The sequence below is a fragment of the Lycium barbarum genome, chromosome 10, assembly GCF_019175385.1.
Source record: "Lycium barbarum isolate Lr01 chromosome 10, ASM1917538v2, whole genome shotgun sequence".
NCBI lineage: Eukaryota > Viridiplantae > Streptophyta > Magnoliopsida > Solanales > Solanaceae > Lycium > Lycium barbarum.
In genome coordinates, this window is record NC_083346.1 from 9,928,528 (window position 1) to 9,951,371 (window position 22,844).

At 36.3% G+C, this 22,844-nt stretch overlaps 1 protein-coding gene across 1 annotated transcript; it reads right to left on the minus strand.

The window, feature by feature from the left end:
• Positions 1–667: 667 nt before the first annotated feature.
• LOC132614325 (phosphoglucan phosphatase DSP4, amyloplastic-like) lies at positions 668–13,112 on the minus strand. Its single transcript, XM_060328745.1, has 14 exons — positions 12,942–13,112; positions 12,791–12,860; positions 11,173–11,217; positions 10,630–10,732; positions 10,097–10,173; positions 9,938–10,014; positions 9,753–9,833; positions 7,097–7,229; positions 5,507–5,566; positions 4,960–5,016; positions 2,765–2,860; positions 2,397–2,456; positions 1,783–1,890; positions 668–989 (listed from the first exon to the last, which is right to left on the minus strand). Exons 1-14 carry the CDS (start codon positions 12,965–12,967, stop codon positions 858–860), a joined length of 1,125 nt encoding a protein of 374 aa, XP_060184728.1. The 5' UTR covers positions 12,968–13,112; the 3' UTR covers positions 668–857.
• Between the last annotated feature and the right edge of the window lie 9,732 nt (positions 13,113–22,844).

The following is a 22,844-nucleotide window of genomic DNA, read 5'->3' on the forward strand; positions in this document are numbered from 1 at the left end:
AGAGTCAAATTATGAAGGAAACAAAAAAGCAGTACCAAGGTTCATTTTACAATTAGTTCAATTTAAACAAGAGATGAGTTTAAATATTTATCACGAATAACTTCTATTAAGGTTCATTTTGTTTCCTTGAAATTCTGAATCAGAAAAAGGAGAGTAGACCCAAATAATCCTTTGAACATTTATCCTTGAATCATAGCTCCACTCGTTCCATCTTTATTTTTATTTCTCTCTTTCTAAATATGGATTCTGTTAAGTTTTGAATTCCCTTAGTTTGACGGAGCAAAATAGCATGTTACATTAATTGAAGGTTAAATATGCTTACTCATGAGGGATCAAAACTAGGATAAAACTGTAACTCAAGGACTAAAATGACTATTTTCCCTCTGAATTTTGTTAACTACTTTACCATTAAATGAGCTCTAATTAGATATCTCAAGCCGTGGAAACGACCTCTTGCAGAAATACAGAGTAAGGCTACGTATAATAAACCCTTGTAATCTGGTCCTTCCTCGGACCCCGCACATAGCGGTAGCTTAGTGCACCGGGCCGTCCCTTTTTTTAATTACATAACTCATGAGAATTACAAACTAATGACCTGTCCACGGTTTCTGAAATGAAGCAAAGCTTATTTACCTAAAGGACGGATGAAAAAGAGGAAGAAAAGTAGTGATGGAATAGTTACTTCACTAAAGCATATAACTGTGTCCGTTCCTAAAAACGTATCATACAACTCGTGTGGTCATGCTACAAACAGCTATATCTTACACTGCATGATTTATTGAATTGCATGAGTTATAGCAGATTATTGGCTTGTTTACAATTACAAAGTGTATAGTAAGTTATGATATGCATTCACTTCATTCTACGTCTGGATAAGCTTCGAGAAATTGGCTAATTATGAGCCTTTCATTTGAAGTAAGATGAGAGTCATCACCACTGAGCCTCTTCCGAACTGCTGCACGGGTACTGTCTGAATTGTCGTCAAGAACCTGTTGGCACGTCCAAGTTGAACATTAGGTAAGAGATAATAACTATGAGAAGTCAACGGATGGCAACTCTAGATTGAAAGGTTGAGGTAGATACAGACATATCCATGAGAAGTCAAAAGGATGGCAACTCTAGATTGAAAGGTTAAGGTAGAAACAGACATATCCACTTTTTGAGCAGTTACAGCTACAAAGGAGGCTAAGCACCTCAGCCGCAGCTAATGTATGGTTAGAGGCGGATCCAGGATTTAAATTTGACGGGTTCAAATTTTATGTACTCACACACTGAATCCATCACAATGAGTTCAGAGACTTGATATTAAAGTGCATTTGCCTATAAGCAGGGGCAGATGTACCATTATAGGTACGGGTTCAACTGAACCCATAACTTTTGACGCGGAACAGAAATTTAAGTGTAAAAGTTTACTACAATTGCAGTAAATAGTAGACATGAACCTATTACTTAAAAATATAATGGATTCAATGCTAAGAATCTTAAAAGGTTGAGCTCATAGAGTATAAATCCTGGATCCGCCTCTGCCTATGCGTATGGCCAATGCAATGTCTGGTGAAAAATATGGAAAATACTTCTATCACTTTCCAGCATTTGATTTATGCTCTACTCAGTGCTTATGTCTTATGCCTTGGAAAAAAACATTTTGACACGAGAATATTGTAAACTCCAACTAATAAAACAGAAATTTCAAAAAAAAAAAAAAAAGGCATATGTAGGACGACACGATAGGAGGAAAGCATGCACCTCTCTTTCTACAACCAAGTGAAATCAGTTCCTTACCTCTACAAAGTTGTTGACATGTCCATCTATGTTGGGAGAAGCGATGGGCTCAAACTCATTGCATGTCCATACACCATCAACGATGTACTTGTATTCATAGTGCCCTTCCTGTTAATGGAGATACATTAAGGTTGAAAATCTTTCCAAAACATTTTTCATATATTCTCCAATTACTCTTTCCATCTCATTTTATATGAAGATATTTGTTTGGACATGGAATTTCAAGAAATAAGGCAATATAGTAATAATTAACTGCGTGCTAATGAGAGTTCCACGTGTCTTTTCATTTTCTTTCCTAGTAAAAGAATGAATTTTTACATCAAGAGGATCCAAATAAGTTATGTCATTAATGTGTGAATTGGGATGCTAATTTTAAATAGTTTCCAAATAGAGAAAGGTATCTTTTCTTTCGGGAAAAGACTAAAAAGGAAAGCGTGTCACATTAAATGGGACATGGGGAATAATTTATAACGGTATATTCTTTAGATGCCATGAATACCCGATCTTCAACAAGTTACAGGACTTAAACAAACCTTTTGGTATAGCTTTAAGAATCTTGCTTATAAAGGATTGAAGGCATATAAAGAAACACAAAGTGTGTGGACTTTACTTACAGGCAATTCCCTATGGAGAGTCCACAAACCTCGTTCTGCATCAAATTCCAAGGGTATTCTCTGAAAACATCATAAGAAGAGTTCTTAAATGAGCTCGTTAATAAAAAGCATGAAATAATGCATTGCTGCATCAAGTGCAAACAGTGTTTAATGAACTTTCTTTAGAACATGTAAAAGGCAATGAAATGCTAATGGAAACTCGAATGTTTATTCCAGAATGTTCCTTCCCTAGTAGTGAGAGCCTCTTATTAAATTGAATACAGGGTATGTGATTGTCAAAGAATAAAACTACTTGTGACTAGTGTATTGTCAAAGATTGGAAGAAAAAAACTAGTAGTCTATTACCATTTGTGAGACTTGATTATTACCTGGCCCCAGCCAATATCAAGTCCAGATATTTCCACTGTAGTACACTTAACACCATGCCATGTCAATGTGACAGGCGTCTTTTTATGGCCTGTAAGCTTTAAACAGGAATACTCAGTCAAGAACAGAAAAGCATTTACGAGAATAACAACCTATCATAATTAGAAGCCAGAATGTGAAATGAAAAATAGATGTAAAGGAAGACATAATAAAACAAAGATAAAAAGTCGTCCGTGGTATTGTAAAATATTGTAACTATACAGTAACCCAGGTACATTATGAAACAAATAGTTCTCTCTGCACGTCATAGCAGGATTGACCTGATTTTTGTTATTTTACCTCCAGCTATCTGACAAACCACCACAATCTTCCAATATTTTCCCAACTCGGTTACAATCACAAGAGATGCATCTTTTTATAGAAAACAATATACAAGTGAGCACAGCAAAGAATATGTGGGAAAGGATGGATAACGGATTACATCTCTCTTCAATTTTCAAAGGGTGTTAAAGAATGGAGAATATGCAGAAAAGCTTTTCTTTGTTTATATTCCTATCCTATCAATTTTTCTCCATCAACCAACTGCATCTCACTGTGAAATAGACCCATATGTAGACTGATCAATTAATTACAATATAGCAACTGGAGAGTCTTGTGCACAGTTACACAAAATATTGACATACTTGAGAGGACAAATAGTGTTGTTACAACTTTGTGTAACTAATTTATTCTGGAGGTGTGGGAGTTGGAAACTTGAAGCTGCACAATAAAGGTTACGTTACAAGTGTCATTGAAGATTTAATGATAGGAAGGATGAATTACGGAAGTAAGTGGTTACTGTTAAATATGGTAAGGGAGCTCCACGTTCTACGAAATTAGTCAACATTCCTTATGGAGACAAATAAGGAGCTTATGGTAAGGATTTCAGCCTTTTACACAAGTCTGAAAGTAGGAAGTGGGAGAAAAATTAGGTTCTGGAAATCCTGGAGAATACTGCATTGCAGGACACTTTTTCCAGATCTGTACAATCTGCCAATCTGGCTGTTGACGGAATGTGTAAGATAGCTGAATGTTTCACTGAAAGTTGATGGAATCTCCTTTTCAGAAGAAAATTTCATGATTGGAGGTCGGGGACGTGAATTGCTTATGAAAAAATGAGCACTGAACTTAGTTTGGAAAACAGAAATGATTATTTGTACTGGAGAGGACGGATGATAAATTTTCTGCGAGATCTTGTTATAAGATGTTATTAAGACAAACTGAATCTGGTAGATATAGTTGGCCGTGGAAGATAATCTGGAAAAAAAGAGCTCCACCTAAAGTGGGTTGTTTTGGTTGGATAGCTACACACGAATCTTGTTTAACTCAAGGACATTAACAAAGAAGAGCATGCAGCTAATCAAAGAGGCATCTGAATCAGTCAATTATCTTTTTCAGTGTAATGTTGTTTGGCAAATTTGGAATTTGTCATAAATCTGTATTGTGACTGATGGGTGTTGCCCGGAGATTTGGCACAACTACTAAGCTGCTGGCAAGGGCAGAGATGGAGAAAAGAAGAGTGAAGAACAATTCACTCAGGGGTAGGAAAATTGTTTTCTCATGTAAAATTTAGATGTATTCGGTGTCTGTATATTTGGCCTAAAAGGAATGTAGCTAATGACATTGAAAATAATCTACTAATGATGGAACCCTTTCAGGTTTGAAAGTACACTACAAATCCTTGTAAAGATACAATACCTCCTGGTATTGGTTTTGTAAAAAAATTGACCTTTCACCAAAGAAAAAGTATGGTTGTCAGATAGAAGTAGTACTATTGATCCTATCTAAACAACAAGAACTACGCCTCAGTTCCAAACAAGTTAGGGATTATTAATCCTAACTAGTGATTCAAATTTCAATTCAATTTATTAAGTGATGAAGTGCAATATATATTACCAAGCATCCCACACCAACACCAAAAGCCACAAGGGACTATGGGAATGATAAAAAGTTTAAAAAAAAAAAAAAAAAAAGGGCCCACCCGGTGCACTAAGCTCCCGCTATGCGCGGGGTCCGGGGAACGCCGGACCACAAGGGTCTATTGTACGCAACCTTACCCTGCATTTCAGCAAGAGGTTGGCAGCAACTTTACCGGTTACGCCAAGGCCCCCCTTCAACTATGGGAATGATAAATTGTTAAAATGATAATAGAACTCACGATGTCTGCTGTAGCACTTTTGATGGCAGTTAGTTTTGGACAGCATGAGCGCTTGCTCTGCAAAAAGACAACAAAAGACTTCGTCAAGATATGTAAAACCAGTTTGAGTTGAAAAACAAAAAACAAAAATAGAATAAGCTATACCAAAGGGAAAAAAGGAATCAGCGAAGTTTCAATAAAATATTCCGAGGAATTTTATTGCAAAAACCAATAAACACATGGTATTACTGTATGTTTGTATCTTCGACAGGCAATAATCAGCTTCACAAACTTTGCTACAGATGCGATCCACATAAACACTTTCCCCAGGTCACCACCATAAGGATTTTTAGTGCAAAGACCAAAAAAACATGGTATCATCTTCAACAGATGATATCAACTTCAAAAGTTTGGCTACTGGACCCAAGAACACAAACTCTTCTTCCTCAAGGACCGTAATTCATGGTAACCATTCTCAATGAACACTTGGTGTTATAACAAGACAGCCAGCAATAATAATATTTTCAAGAAGTGAAACTACATAACAAACATAACAGGGAAAATTTACCACGAGTAAATTGAAAGCTTCATTAAGCTTATAGCCTTGAACCCAGAACATGTGAGTCAACTGCAATTCAAAGTTCCAAAAAAAATATAAGTCAATCACAATGTAACCTAAATAAGTAAAATAAAACATTTCCAGCTAATTGTGATTGTATTTCAAATACAAGATACTTTTTCAAATAAGAAAATTACAACATCAGCATCTTTCAATGAAAAGACGTTTTCAAATGCTTGACTCATGAAAGAGAATCTAATTAGCACCTGAGGGTTGTGTTGAAGACATACTTAAGTAAATAAAAGTGTCCTCTGCTTAAACTTTTGAACGAGGTGATCATATGGTTCAACACATACAATTGGCCAATGTTCTAATTTGGAGTATGGCCAGCTATTGGATGGTCTCTTTTCTACTTCTTTTTCACTTCCCCTTACAGGCTACTAGTGTGAAGCCTGCAAGCACCAGAGAGTCCATTGTCCCAGACGACTAATCATCACCCTACATCTTTGAGGTCTAGAATAAGGAAGAACATGCACCAATGCACACAGAAGGGACATAGACAATGATGAAATGTCGGTAAACTTCTCCACTGCACTACTACGGTCTTGCAATCCTTCACCCATTACTAACACCACAAAGTGGAAAAAACACAAGAAAAAATGCAAGCACAATCCCCAGATCAGTATAATACAAGCAGTCACAATGGATTCTAGCACAAAGCAATGCACTGAACTGCTAATTGAAAATCAAAGAAAAGCCAGGATTTGCTCAAACTCACAAATTTGGGTCAGGCGCTTCTTGAATTCAGGTGAAACTTAGAGATGGGTATGGAAAGTGCTAGGACCGGGATTTGGAGATGAGGGGAGGAGTGATGACGGAGTGCAGACGGGAAACTATTTATAATGGAGTTTTATTCTGTTGTTGCAAGGACTTGATGTGTAATTCAGCAATGCTTAAGGGCCGCAATGAGTGTTAAATTTGGAAAGGAGTGGTGAGCAATGATTCAGTGACAAAGATTGAGAGGAGGTCCAAGTGATACATCATGTTGGAGAGGAAGAGACAGGGAGATGATAATTACATATGAAGCTCAATTATTCAGAAAGGGACATTGACTGTATCATTTCATACTAAAGAAGATGCAGGCCGCTACAGATACTTAGGGTCTTGAATTAAGTACAAGAAACGTATATTAGTGCATCAACAACAGCAAAGAACAAACTCAAGTAAATGAAAATTAGAGGCTCAAGGAGTCAACAACACTATGTTATCCATTCCTAGGAAGAAAAAGTTGCACATGATTAGTTCAAATCATTTTGTCGTTGCACACATTCGTAGCTAGAAGTATTATATAATAATAGTAACAAGAAACTATCAGTTGCCAGAAACCAGATCAACATTTTCTCAATTCAAGGTTGACTATTAAAAATGTTTATGCTCCAGGAGCAACCATACAGTGCTCTATGTCATTAAAGTTTAGAGAAACGATCCAAATACCACAAGCAAGAGGGGGGAAATTTCCACGCCTAGACTATCATTTGAATTAGTACTTTAATGTCATTGCAGTCACCAGGTGACATAAAGAAACTCATAAGCACATACCGCAACTGCAGGAGCTCTGCCAAGTCCAGCGGTGCAATGTATGTAAGTCACCCCCCCATTTCTATTGATGGCTTTCGTCAGTATGCTCATTACAGCTGGCAGCCGCAACCTCAAATCAAATGCATCAAAATCCCTGCTTCATCGAGCATCAGCGCACTTAGGAATTAGCATCATGGAATTAACTTTTTGAAATGCCTCATGAAATCACGTATTAGTGATGATAAAAATTTATAAAGCCACAAACGTAAGATGCTTGTCCAATTTTGGGAACTAGTATGCACAGCAATTCACTTGCAAATCGTCAAACACTAAGATTTTCTGTTCAATTACAACATATTCTCACTTTTGGAAAAACTTTTACTGTTTTCACCTTAGCTTGGGTTAGAATGAGAATCCCAAGACATGTCAGACCATGTAATGAGGAACCACTTTTCCAACATCAGCAAGTGAGGTAGTGTACATTTAACAAATATTCTTGAAACGGATAAAACTTCTTCATCTTTTAGTACTCTGCACATATGATGTTATAAACAAAGCTTATTGATGCTCGGGATCAAATTCCAAATCCTGTTTGTTCCTTCTTCACATGGTTTTGAGATAAGAATGTGAAAAAAGAATACCATCTCAAAAAAAAAATAAAAAAAAAAAATCAAATTATGCTAAGGTCCTGTGGACATAATAAGCTTATAAGAAAAAGTATACGCCCTTGCAGGTATAATTATCAGCCATAATAAGAAGTTTAACAATTTTGGCATCTGTAAACCATTTCGACAACTGCCCACCCAGTGACTAGGAAATAAAGAAGTGTGCTTACTTTAGTACTTGCATTTCCTGCAATGGAAGGATGAAAAGGAATTGATTCATGGGATATACAGAAAACAAATCTTTTGCACCTGTACGGGAAAATCATCCCAGTAATAGATGTTCTCTTTCTTGTCCTTTAAATGTGCATACACATGTCCCTAGGTTCATTTAACCTGCTATTTGATATGCCGTGAATTTCGGCACATTTTATGCCTTTGTAACTAGAAGTGTTGCTTGTTTTTAAGTGTTTTTACATTGTTTCTTATGTTATTTTTGTGTTTTATAGGGTTGGTTAACTAAGGATCGGAAATGAGATGAAATGTTTAAAAAACGGACAAATTGGAGCTAAATGACGGTCCGTAACTCATGTGACGGTTCATACCATTGAACCGTAACAAGGCCTAAATTTCCAGAAAGTTTTCATTGAAACCGTCAGTGTTACAGTCCGTAACTCATGTTACGGTCCGTAACATATCACCGTAACATCAGCCAAATTTCCAGAGAGTTGCCAAGTAAAGTCACAAGTTACGCCTCAGAAGGACGGTCCGTAACACAGGTTACAGTCCGTCGCATGGTGGCCGTAACATCAAGCTGACAAATGACGAACTGAAGGACGGACCGTAACCTGGGTTACGGTCCGTAACGACGCCGCATAAGAGTGTTTTTGTCCAGAAACTTGGCGCGATTTTTGTCCCTATAAATACTTAAAGTAGGGTTTTTATTTCATTATTCAGATTTCTTTTGGGAGCATAAACTCTAGGTCTTAAATATTAGAAGTGGTTGGAGCATTTAAAGCAACAACTTCACTCTCATTCCTTCTTGTATTTGCATTGTAAGTATATTATGTTAACTTGTAAGCTTTCTTTGTTAGCCAAAACTATGAGTAGCTAATTTTAAAGCTAAGGTTGTGGATCCCATGATGGATATTATGTGAATGGGTTTCTAATATTGATATATGCATAATGGTTGTTATTATTTATTCTATCTTTGTGCGTTAGCGTTGGGTAATGATTGCAAGCATTAGCCGAAGCCATTATATTAACTTTTCTTGGAAAAGAGAGTTAATATTGGTAAGATTGAATAACAATGACTCGAGGCGTTAACCCTCGTTTAATAGACTAACTTAGGAATAAGAACAAGTCTAAATTGGCATTTTTGGTCGCTCTTCGATTGCAACTCTTTTATATTTGGAAGAATCATAAAGAGGAAATACTGCTTAACTGTTGGGAAACATTAGGAAGTCCTTAAGAGATCAAGTGCATATTCACAGAACAACCATTAGAAATATATCACATTGAAACCTGAAGCATAATATCTAATCAAGTTGGGGAACACAACCTTAGTCTCTCTTTCGCATTAATTATATTTCAAATCAAAGTATTCAATTACATTATTCAACAACCAATTCAACCTATCCGGAATAGGATTAAAGCCTTTAAAGACTAGTATCGCATACGATTAGTACTCTTTTCTCTCCATATTCCCTGTGGGATTCGACCCCAACCTTGTTGGGTTACTATATTTGACAACGTCCGCTTTACGCCATTAATAGGTGTAATTTGAGCGTATCACTATTTCATGTTCAAACCAACTCCAATCTTTAATATATTTCCTTTTAGAACTAAAAGTAACCAAAAGAAAAGCATGTCTTTCTCAATTGCATAAACTCCTCCACTATTTGTAACATCAAAGAAGTTGTTTTAAAAAAAAAAAAAAGAAATGGTAATGTTTCATTAAACGAAAACAATGCGCACACACACACAGAGACAGAGACAGAGACAGAGAGAGAAAGAGAGGGAGAGAGTTACGATCACAAAACAATGCACTGCTGACTTTTTTCTCTTAAACTAACCTTATTTCTGCACGCAAGTGTTCAATATCACCGCATTTGTTGGCATATTCACGAATTGCACTGATATCAACCCCAAAATATCTAGAGAACACTAATTAAGGACTTGTAAAGAATGTTGTAGATTGAGGGTGAAATAGATTTGTTGATCCAACATGAAATAAATACATGACATATTCCATGGATACTCGAGATCTGGATTTTGTTGCAAGCAAAAAATAGTTTTTACTCCAATGCTGCGAAGTTTGTCCACATCCTCAGGAGTCTGCCATTTCGTTGGAGTCAAATAAGTCAAAAGGTCACTTCTGAAAAGGATAATATGCTTAAAGGAAAAGGAATTTCATTACCTGTAGACATGACCCAACAATCAAATCTGGCAGGATGAAGGTGTAGTTCATTCCTAACTCATGCCTATAGGTTAAGACTGCATTAAGAAAGTCAGCGACGATATGAGTGCCACATATAGTAGTTAGTTAATAGGACTGTGCAAACTTTAATTGATTAATTACTGACTAAAAGTGCATGTCATTATGTTAGATGATCTGAAAGTTATGCTAATACAACTGAATCATGTCTACGTAGAGCAAACTTGGATTTGCAGTTTGCATAAGGAAAGGATGTTCTTCAAAAAAGGGGAAGGCAAGAAGGAGAAACAAAGAAGAGAAAATAGCATGCACATAACTTAACCTATTAGCTAGCATGTAATGTAGCTCTATAAAATTGCCAGGGAGAGTAATAAGTTTTCTTTGATAAGTCTAGGAAACTAAAAAGTTTAATAGCTTTCCTATTCACATCGGAAAGGTTTTGCACCAGAAAAATCCTCAAAGTAAAAGACCATAAAGTTCACAGAACTAAAAAATGCGTCGGAAGATAGACTAACCAGCCCCCATAGCTGCAGTCATGTCATTACTGTATGTATCAGATTTTCCCGCATCTTTCTCTGTCTCATCCTTCTCGGTAGTAGATTCAGGACCAGATACTACCTAGAAACATAGCAAGTAAGCTAATGCCGATTCAGAAATGGTTTCGTAGATGAAAGAAAGGGTAGAGAGAGGAAAAGGAGAAGAAGCTGCAGTAAACACTATGTTATAACATACTCAATTTCAACCTTCCCTGTTCCTAGTAAACTATGTGAGAGAGAGAGAGAGAGAGAGAAGGGGGGGAAGAGAGATCTCGGTTAGAAGATAATGGAAAGGAAAAGAGACACAAAAGCAGGCAGATTTTTTCGCAATTTAAACTATCACTACTAGTAATGTGCAAGACCAATTGACATTGTACAGAAAAAGAGTACCATGTTCAGATAGATAATCTGATCAAGGAACACAGAATTCAAAAACAAAAGTCCAGAAAAAAACAAAAAGGAAATACCAATGAATGATTCATAAATAGCGTATGATTCATAAATAGCTGTTTCAAATATTACCTGTGCCACAATACTTCGACGCTGATCAGCAAATTTTGTCATCCCCTGTGAACGAAAAAACAATGAGCATGATAAGGTTCAATATTGATCAAAACCAGTAGAAAGTACAAAATTACTACTCCTGCCATTTCAATTTGTATGATATTTTCTCTAGGATGCCGCAAGATGCTTACCACCATTCAATTTATATACTACTTTCACTTCTTTGAAGACATGGTTTCTCTATCAAACCAACTTTATAACCATTACTTAAATATTTTATTGTGAATAATATCACACAGAAAATAATACTATTAGTAAATAATAGCAATATAAACAGCGTACCGAGACACAGTAATCAAGTAACAATAAAAGGTAATAAGGACACCAAGATTTCAACATGCAAAACTCTTCTTAATAAGGAGGAAACAGCGGCCTAAGAGGTTCAAAATAATATCATAACACTTCGCAATTTCGAGTAAAATACTCGAGAGAGCACCACAGAAACCTTCTTTGGATATACACAACTTACTATAACACCGCTCACAGTATTTTTCCTAGCACACTATTTACTTTCTCAATGTGTGTGACTTGTTTATCTGCTACTTTTGCTTGTGTAGTGAAATGAGAAGAAAACCTGCCCCTCTTTATAGGAGCAAAAACTGAGGGCTCCAAGTAGTACAAAAACAAATGAAAATATTGCCAGCACTTCCTTAGACAAACCAAATTTAGTCCCCGGCAATTCTTCAGCCAAGATTTCTACCAAATGAGGATGGACCCATATAATTTTCTCCCAATATCACTAAAATAATACTCCCTCCATCTCAATTTATGCAACACTTTTACTTTTTAGTCAGTCCAAAAAATGATATCTTTCTATATTTATGACCCGTTAACCTCGCGTTTTTCGGAATAATTTTCACTTTATTTAAAATCGGTGCTTGCCCATGAAAATTCCAAATCCAACTTGAAGTTGGAAAACAACTTATAACCTATTTTCCAACTCCATCTTCATAATTCAAAATAAAAAATGCTGTCTTCTCTCCTTTGCAAAAATTATAACAAAACACAACTCCATCTTCAACTTCATAAATTCCAAATAAAGTGAAAAATATTTGGAATCTATGGCCAAATACCTACTAACATAATACTCCCACCATCCCAATTTATGAGACACTTTACTTTTTAGTCAGTCCCAAAAAAAAAAAAAAATCTATATTTAGTACTCCCTCCGTCCCAAAAAGATATCTACTCCCCCTTGAGAAATTGATCACTCCTAGAAAATCAGGTGTGTTTCTACTAACTTGCCCCTAATCAAGTTTTACTACTTTCTAGAAAAAGAAAAAGATAGTTAATGAATCTTGACTATTTAAATAAGAGTAATGTCAGAATCTGCCCAAAGTCTTCTTGAAATTTAAAGCTATCACTTATTTTGAAAAAAAATTGAAAAGTCTAAAGAACCACTTATTATGGAACGGAATGAGTATACCACGAGTATCAAAAGTCTTTCTTTCTTAGACTTCGTGCTCATTCAAACGCCTTCACATAAATTGAGACGGAGCAATACACTAATCAAATTAACGTGTCCAACTCCAATCAAAGGACACAATACTGATAAGCGAATTAAAGAGATAATTACCAGTGAAACAACAGTGGAAAAAGGCTTTCTTGAATTGCCTGTGAAGCTTCTAAGTGGTAAACCAGATGATCTGAAAACCAAAATTAAAAAAGTTAATTAATCCAACAAAAAATGAAACTTTAACAAACAAAAAAAAAAAAAAAAAAAAAACCTGGGAAGATTTTGAAGGCAATTCATTGGGAAAATGAATAGATTTGGAGCAGAGAGAATGAAGAAGAATGTGAATCTGATATGAAACAGAACTGAAATGAAACTGTGGAACTATTATTTTATCAGTTCAGTTTTTTGTTGTCTAATGTAATGAGTGGTACTTTATAACACTTGTCACTCATATTTTTCTGATTTTGGCGTTTTATAAGATTGTATATACTTAACTGTAACTTCCAATCAAATCTAAAAAAGGCACTTTTTCGAGATTCTCTATAATACCCTCTGATCTCTTTTCTTTTTTGTAGGGTATAGGGGTACATCTCTATTTCATAGAAAAATATTATGGCTGCTTGGAATTATCTCTTTTTTTTTTCTTTTTTCTTTTTGTTTCCTTAAATATACATAGTAAAAGACATATTTTGAACGGATGGCAAATTTTTTGTAATTTGCATAGACCCTTCTTTTGGGGTGGTCTTTAAATTTTGCCCCTCATATTTATGGTCTTTAAATTATGCCCCTCATATTGCTGGTCTTTAATTTTTGCCCTTCACGTTGCAACCCTGAGCACTCACGCAGAAATCATGAGGTTCTAGGTTCGAATCCCGCTCAAGCATAAATTAAAAAAAAAATTGCAAGGCAAGGTTTGGGTCGCGTGTATCCGGCATACTCATGCCTGACCCGGCATACTCATGTCTTATAGGCAGACTTGACATAAGTATGTCGGGTCCGACATAACTTTAGTAAATCCTTAACAAGTTTATGCGGGGTCCGACATACTTATGGGCAAACTTTTAGTTAAGCCTTAACTAAAAGTCTTTTCCTAGTAATGCCTTATGGGGCAGACTTTTAGTTAAGGCACAACTAAAAGTATGCCCCATAAGGCATAACTAAAAGTATGCCCCATAAGGCGAAATTTTTCCTTAAGGCATAACTAAAAGTTTGACTTATAAGACAAAGTCTATGTCTTAAGGAAAAGTTATGCCTCATGGGGCAGACTTTTAGTTAAGACTTAACTAAAAGTCTGCCCCATAAGGCATAACTAGGAAAAACTTTTAGTTAAGGCTTAACTAAAAGTTTGCCCATAAGTATGCCGTACCCGGTATAAACCTGTGAAGGAATTACCAAAGTTATGTCGGACCCGACATACTTATGCCAAGTCTGCCTATAAGGCATAAGTATGCCGAGTCCGGCATAACTTTGGTAATTTCTTAACAAGTGTATGTCAGTGGGTGCATAGTGAAATTTAAACTCTGTCTTGCGATTTTTTTTAATATTTTTGACTGAGTGGAGGTTCGAACCTGAAACCCATGAGTTTTAGCCGAAGGGCAAAATTTAAAGATTTTAAATGATTTGTATACTCCTATAGTTCAGTCATTGATAAAATACGGTTGGAAGTTATGGTATGATGATAAGTACTTAGCTATCAATATGGGCTTGGCCCGCAAGGCCGGCCCAACCCAACCCTTTATTTAAGTAGGGTTGGGCTAAGATTTCTTTGGCCCATATAAAAGTGAGGCTCAAAAGCCCAGCTTCTCTTGGCTCGCCAGTCTCAAGGGTTGGGCTGAGGCCAGCCCTTGAGGCTAGAAAAAAAAATTAATTAATTTTAAAAAAATATAAGTAAATTAAACAAAAAGATAAAATGTAATGAGAAAAAAGAACATACTGACTACTAAGTAGTAGTTAGAAACTGGAGTAATACTTTTTAATCTTAGAATTTATATTATGTTTAATTTATTTTGAACGTGATCTGAATTAGTGATTAAAAATAATAATTTATATTTGTTTTCTTGAATTTTTTCTTCTATGATATGGATTTGCGCAAGAATGGGTGGTAAAAGATTCTATTTCATATTGCAAAAGTTTCTTCTATTTTATATTGCAAAAGTTTCATGTTCAAATTGTACCAAAAATTACTTAGAAAATATTATTTCGGAAGACAAAAAAACTTAAAGGACTGGCCCGTCCTAGCCCGCGGCCCACCTAGGGCTGGGTTGGGCTGCCATTTTGCAGGCCCTTCAGTTAAAAGGGTCAGCCCGTCTCAGCCCATTTAATCCTTTGGCCCTTTAAGGCTAGGTTGGGTTGGGCTGGGCCAGCCCATTTTGACACCTCTATAAGTACTCCTTCATAGTATTTAAGTAACAATTAAATCTCGAGTTAGAGCTATGAAAATGGAGTAACTTTTGTTGTTTTACTTGTCAAAATGAACTTCCCGACTTGAGTCCAAAATATCGGATTGGAAATAAACAAAATTATTGATAAAATGCTCATTTAATGGGGAAAATATTCATCCTTCAATTTTATGTAAAAAGTCAAAATCTCTATATCATTCTCTCCTCCCCTTATTTTAAGATTAGACAGTTAACAAGGTTTGTAAAATTAAATACTCCCTTTCGTTCCAATTTACGTTACATTGTTTGTGATGCAAGATTAAGAACGAAAACAACAAGAAAATGCAAGAAATAAAAGAGAATATAATTTGACACAACTTGGACTCAATTTGCAACCAAAGTTATTGAAAAACTAAGACCTCTAAATTTAAGAACAAGAAGCAACCAAATTCTTAGGATAACCAAGAGGGATTAGAATCTCTAATAACCTATCCTCTCAATAAACACTCAATCCAAGGCTAAGCAATCACTCAACTCTCAAGAGTTACAATATCCAAATAGCAAGTAATAATCATCAAAATAGTCTAAGTCTTCCATGAAGAAGAAGAGAACTATTTATACTATGCTAAAAATAAAAGATAGCAAAATGACATAAACACCCTTAATGAGACAAGGGCCTTGTTTGGCTATTCTTCTTTCTTCAAAATCTTGAAATCTCCTTTGCAAGAATAGTCAACTCTTCATCTTTTAGCCATTGTGGTAACTTCCCGTTTCCTCTTCTTCTCCCCAAGCAATCTTCATCAACAAATGGACTTAGGATCCAAGGTGCTCATCAAAAGTATACTCAAGAGCCTCCCGCTTCATGAATAGGCTTTGCAAGTGTTGTAGTTCCCGGGCTTGGCTCCTTGTAAATGGCCTTGAGGCAAGTGGGCTTGCATCATTCTCCCCATCTTGAAGAGAATTTGTCCTCAAATTTGATGGCTCATCACTTTCCATTACCATGGGAGATAGGTCACAAATGTTGAAGGTGTTATGAACTTGATATTCCGAAGAGAGATCAATTTTGTAGGCATTATCATTAAGCCTCTCAAGGACTTCAAAGGGACCATCCCCACGCGGCATCAACTTTGTCTTCCTCTTGTTTGGGAATCTTTCTTTTCGGAAGTGCACCCACACCCAATCTCCCGGTTCAAGGACCACCCTTTTTCTCCCTTGGTTTGCCTTTTTCGCCACCTTTTGATTCTTCTTTTCAAGTTGGAGCCTTGCCTTTTCATGGATCTTCTTCATAGCTTCGGCTTTTTTGTTACCATCTAAACTCAATACCACATCTTGAGACAAAGGCGTTAGATCCAAGGGGGTTAAAACCATACAACACCTCAAAGGGTGACATGCCAATAGTGCTATGAATAACTCTATTATATGCAAATTCTACTAAAGGCAATTGGTTTTCCCAAGAGGCTAGCTTCCCTTTTACCATGGCCCGAAGCATAGAACCTAAAGTCCTATTGACAACTTCGGTTTGGCCATCGGTTTGTGGGTGGCAAGAGGTGGAAAACAACAACTTCATTCCAAGCCTACCCCACAATTCTTTCCAAAAGTGGCTAAGGAACTTGGGATCCCTATTGACACCTAATTTTGGCTCGACGTGCTTAAAATTAACGTTTTGGGGGGGGCCTGATTCGTTAAAGAGCACGAAATACATTTTTACACATTTTTACATTTTTTCAACAATTTATTGATGATTATCCTTATTTTAGGAATTTTCTCAATTTATTGTCATTTTCCAAGATCATTATTTTGCACATGTACAGCGTAATACTATCATTTTTGTGCAATTAATAATTGTTTCTTAATTTTATAGCAATACATTTTCATATCATAGACATTAATATTTATATTTTTATACTTGCGTTATTATTTATACATGTATTAATTAACTATATTTTAGTACAGTCTGACAGTGCAGAGAAAATCGGAGCAAGTAATTTTTAAACACAGAGCAAGAATTCGATCAAGTCAAGGTCTCGTCACCTTTTTAAAAGTTGACATTTGAGGTGATGGGTTGAGTTGTTGATCCATTGATTAATAAATTTTTATACAATGGTTAAAAGGGTTAATTCCCCATGGGACAATAACCCAAGGATTAAAATAAGCATTGAGGGCACAAAGGGGTGCATTCTTTTATTTTTGGACAAAAGAGGGTGTTCATTGATATTATAAGAAAGGGTGGGGGTTAAATTTTATTTTTTTCATCCTTTGTCTTCATTCTATACATCTCCTTGTTATTCCACACACACTAAATATTTTCAGATTTTACCTTCCCTCTCCAAAAACCCTAAATATTTCTCTCTCTCTAAACATTTTTCTCTCCCCTCTCTCTTTCTAGCCGCCGCCACCCGCCGGAGCTCCGAGCTCCGGCGACGCACCAGAATCACCCCCACACCTCCTTCTTCGACGCACCAACAACCACACCACGACAACACCTCCAAACCACCCCGCTGCCCACTTCGTTCTCTATTCCCCCACTGCCCACCGCAACCACCATCAACCACCACGAAACCAGCCCACACACCACCATACCGCTGCTATCTTCCTCCCCCTACTAACGATTTTTTGTTTTGTTTTGTGCGTGTATGTTCTTGATTTTTTCATGTTTTTGCTTAAAGCTCATGTCTTTATCTTAATTTTATCTCTTTTAAACTTGTGGGTTTCTTGATTTTGCATTAATTGGTTTCTGTGATTGATTGAGTAGCTGATGGGAAATTTTGTCATTTCTAAAAAATAGAGGTGTAGGATTGTGCTTTAGTTTCTATTTAGATCTTTGTCACTTGATCGAAACCCTACCATTTAAGTGTGTTCTTTATCGTTAAGAGGACTTTGTGAGTAAGTAAATATTGAAAGAAAGTTAGCATGTGCATATTTTTCTGTAACTAAATTAGTTGTCTCTGTTGAAAATGTTTCTATGAATGGAAGACTAGAGTAGTCGTGACTAGCTAGATCTGTTTGGCCGATGAAGAAATTTTCGTCGATTTCCAAGGCCTTCCATGTACAAAGACGGGTTTTTATTTTAAGTTTATTCATTATTTCTTTAATTCATCCGATAATTATTTATTTTCTTACTAACATTTTTATTAAGTCTCATGCAGGTATCCGGAGTTACTTTTTGAAGATGACACTCAAAAGAAGGTATCCGGAGTTACTTTTTGAAGATGACACTCAAAAGAAGTCAAGCTTCTTAAATTCTCTGTTTATATATATATATATATATATATATATATATATATATATATATATATATATATATTTTTTTTTTTTTTTTTTTTACATTCTTAAATTATACAAGCATAAAATATAGTGAAACTTTACTTTTTAGGGTGCAGGTTGGTGGTATTTATTTATGATCTGCTTAGGTGATTTAAATTTTATGTGTTTTAGACAAAATAATATTAGGCAGTTATTATTTTCATAGCTAATATTCTTATAGTTATCATGTTTCGCTAGAGTTTTAATTCAATAGCTTAGCACACTTAAGTAAATAAATAGGGTGTGATTTGTCTCAATATTTAGGCTTTAGAATGCACTCTCATAATTAATTGATTAGGCGTACATACTTAGCTAGTTAAATCAGTTAACTCACCTTGAGTGCAAAATAATTTCATGTCCATTCCTTATACCTTTTTCACATACCCAAGCTCCTAAGTTGCAAATAACTTTTTTTTTAAATAATTATTATATCACATATGTATAAAATACGTATTGCATGATTATTTACGTGAATAGTCATATTAGTTATTCTTTAGTCTAAATTTCATTAATATTTTTGTAAATAATAATCAAGCCTTTTTACACGTCCCTCGTATAGTTAAATTGGTCCAGCTGGGAACCACATTTGTGGATTCTGAAGGATGCCTAACACCTTCCCTTCAGAATAATTTGAACACTTACCTAGAATCTCACTTATTTTCGTAGACCATGTTAAGCTGCATATATTAATAATTTATAGGTACCCTAGTATACCTTAAATGCTAGGTGGCGACTCTGTACATAATTAATTATTTCAGAGCTCCATAAGTTGTGCTTTGTTTAGCCTCGGTTAAAATGGGGTGCAACAACATGGCGACTCTGCTGGGGACACTTAGGTTCTAACCATATGGACTCAATTTGTTATTCGAGGTATGTTATCTTTATTTGAGTTTTTGTTTATTATTTTACTTGCCTGTATTTATTTGTCATGTTTATCCTTCCCTTGTTCCCTTATTTGTTTACGTACATATTTGTTTTTTTTTTTCATACACTGTATTATTGTCCTTTTTTTTACTAACAAGTTTTATTTACCATACTCATTTTTTTTAACTTTATTGTAAATTATGCATCTTGCTTTTACTGTTTCTCTTTAATTGCTATCTTTTTGTGGTTTCATATTAATATTCATATGTGTTATCGGTTTATATAAATTGTCAATCCGTTCATACTTCTTCCAAATCCTGGAAAATTCACACAAATTCACACACTTAAAGCGGTTTCGCGGTTCGCGGCCGCGCACTACTAAATCACCCTTTAGTTGGATTGATCTTGTGGATTTAGTCGATCGGCGGTGCAGTCGACAGCCACAGACTTTCCACTCCCAAGTTGTCCGCTTGGGAAAACCTTGTGTTTAGATAAAACCAACTCTTAGAATTCCTAGGTTACTCTACATTTCATTTTGTAGTTGTTTTTAGCTAGGTTGAATTTTATCCTTTATTTCGAACATTCTTTTCATTTTTCACATACTCTTTATTTGTTACATGTTTTTGTTTTTAAATAAATATTGTTGTTATTTGCTTTGCATTACCTTAGCACTTTATCTAACTATTTTTAGTTGACTTGTGTTGAACCCTGCATTTTGTAAAATGTTTTTTCTTCAATCATGCATTTTATACCCTATCTGCAAGAACTACGCACACCTGATTCTCTTCTTTGATGAGTTACGAAGGCAGCCCTTTTGGGTTCGGTATTCATTATTCAAAAAATCACAAAAAAAATCCTTTATTTTGAAAAATCACAAAAATATTTTATTTCTTTCTATCCTATCTGAACGAACTTCGCGCACCTGATTCTCATCAAAGATGAGATACGTAGGCAACCCTTTTAGGTTCGGTACCCCTATTCAAAAAATACAAAAATATTTTTTTTAGATTCATATCTTTGACTTGGTTGGTACCAACACAGTTAGGAATGTGCATCGGAAAGAAACAAATAACAATCGATATGATGGAGAGGACTGACTTCGTGGTAAACTATAGATTCTTTTGGTACCTCTCATTCGCACTTTAAGTGACACTTGAAAAATTCTCTTGCATGCTTGTAAGACAAGAACAAACCAACCTCATTGTTTCATGTGCATTGTGTGGTGAGCTTTAGATAGCGTTCAATTGCATTGCATTGTGATCTAGAACTTGGCCTGAATGTCTGTTGAGGCGAAATTATGAGTAACACTCAGCATAGAAAAGGATCGTAGGCCTTCTTTGACCCGTTTGAGCCTTTCTAGCCTACCAAATGACATTATCCCTAACATTCCCCCTTTGAGCCTAAAGCCTTTTCTTTGACCACCACATCATAAGCCTATACCATTTCTGAGTGCTTACATGCACTAAAAACGTGCAACCGCGGATAGAGATATGAGCTGAAGCTTCCAAAAAAAAAAAGGATTCGAGCGTCCCAGAAAAACAAAGGCTAAGAACGACCTCCAAAGCAAGAAGGAGCCCACACACAAAAAAAAAAAAAAAAAACTCAGTCATTCGGGATCTCGGACATACAACCCGTTATTTCTTTTTATTTTTCACACTCAGGCATACAACCCGGAATTAGTATCAAGACCTCGGGCATACAACCCAGGTCAATTCTCTTAATCCCCGCAGAGTCTCGGGCATGCAACCCTAAACTCAAAAAAAAGAAAAAAAAGGAAAAAAGGGGCTTTAACTTGCAAAAGAGGTCGCACAAGTACAAAAGAAAGGGACAATAAAACAAAGTAGATCAGCGTCAGAGCACACAAATACTAAGCACAGACATAGTGGAACGTTTAGGGAAGGATTAGTCACTCCTTACCCAAATAATATCCTACCCTTTTCCCAAGCCTACATTACAACCCCATAACAAGCCCTACGTGATCCTATGCTAAGGTTTCTCTCATTAGTGGATACTTACATGACGGCCAAGCTTATGGTATCACAATTGCAAGTATTGAACATCTTTCTCAGTTTGAGTGTACTTCTCTAGACGTCCCAAAGTTCAAAATATTGAATACGTGTGAAAAGGGACTTTCTTTCTGGTGAGGGCACTTGAAACATGAGGATAGGTATAGTTCAAAGTCTTTGTTTGAAACAAAATGAACCAATCTTGTCGATCCTTAGGTATGTCTGAGTTACCATTTGAAGCTGTAGGAATTACCAATAAGTCGATCTTAGTTTGTTGGACGATAAATAATGGTGAATTCTTATGCACAATCTAATTGTTCGTACCAATTGAAGTTGAGGCATGTTATATCAATCATTGTTATTAAAAAAAAAACATTTTTGCTAGATTTTGCTCTCATGATTTTCCTATTTTGCTATTTTTCTTAATTTTGTTTTTTATTATTGCACAGTAAATATAGTTCAAGGTTGTTGTGTTGTTACTAACTCTACAAGGTATCGACATCTGGTTTTACCATGAAAGATCCTCGTATTTCTCCGCTGAAGCATGAAATTGGGACAACATTTTTGAGTAGCTTCAAAAAAAAAAAAAAAAAACCGCAAGTGCACATCACATTTTGCGGGAAGTATGCGAATTTTTGTTTGTTTAAACTGGGACAGAATTTTTGAAGGGGCCCTAAAAAATTCCACCAATGGCACATTTTGAGAGAAAAGGCACGGGCTCAGCCAGCCCCATAGTAGGACATTGCATTGGCTCGTCCAGCCCCACAGTAGGACACTGCATTGGCTCGTCCAGCCCCACAACAGGACACCGAGGGCGTCATGGTCTAAAGGCATCATTCTCATCGCCTAAAGGCACCATTTCATGGCCCAAGGACCTTACCTTATGCACTGCATTCGCGCCGAAGCAAAGGCGTTATCTTCCATTATTTTCAGATGCTCTGCGTATGCTCGCAGACGCACCGCATCGCATTTGCATTAATTTATTATTTTCAAATGCTCTGCGTATGCTCACAGACGCATTGCACCGCACATGCATTGCTTTATTGTTTTCAAATGCCCTGCATATGCTCGCAGACGCATTGCACCGCACCTGCATTGCTTTATTGTTTTCAAATGCCCTGCGTATGCTCGCAGACGCATTGCACCGCACATGTATTGCTTTATTGTTTTCAAATGCCCTGCGTATGCTCGCAGACGCATTGCACCGCACCTGCATTGCTTTATTGTTTTCAAATGCCCTGCGTATGCTCGCAGACGCATTGCACCGCACCTGCATTGCTTTATTTTCAAATGCCTTGCGTATGCTCGCAGACGCATTGCGCCGCACCTGCATTGCTTCATTTTAAATGCCCTGCGTATGCTCGCAGACGCATTGCACCGCACCTGCATTGCTTCATTTTAAATGTCCTGCGTATGCTCGCAGACGCATTGCACCGCACTTGCATTGCTTTATTTTAAATGTCCTGTGTATGCTCGCAGACGCATTGCACCGCACCTGCATTGCTTTGTTTTAAATGCCCTGCGTATGCTCGCAGACACATCGCACCGCACTTGCATTGCTTTATTTTCAAATGCCTTGCGAATGCTCGCAAGTGCATCGCGCATGAATTGCATTATTACTTT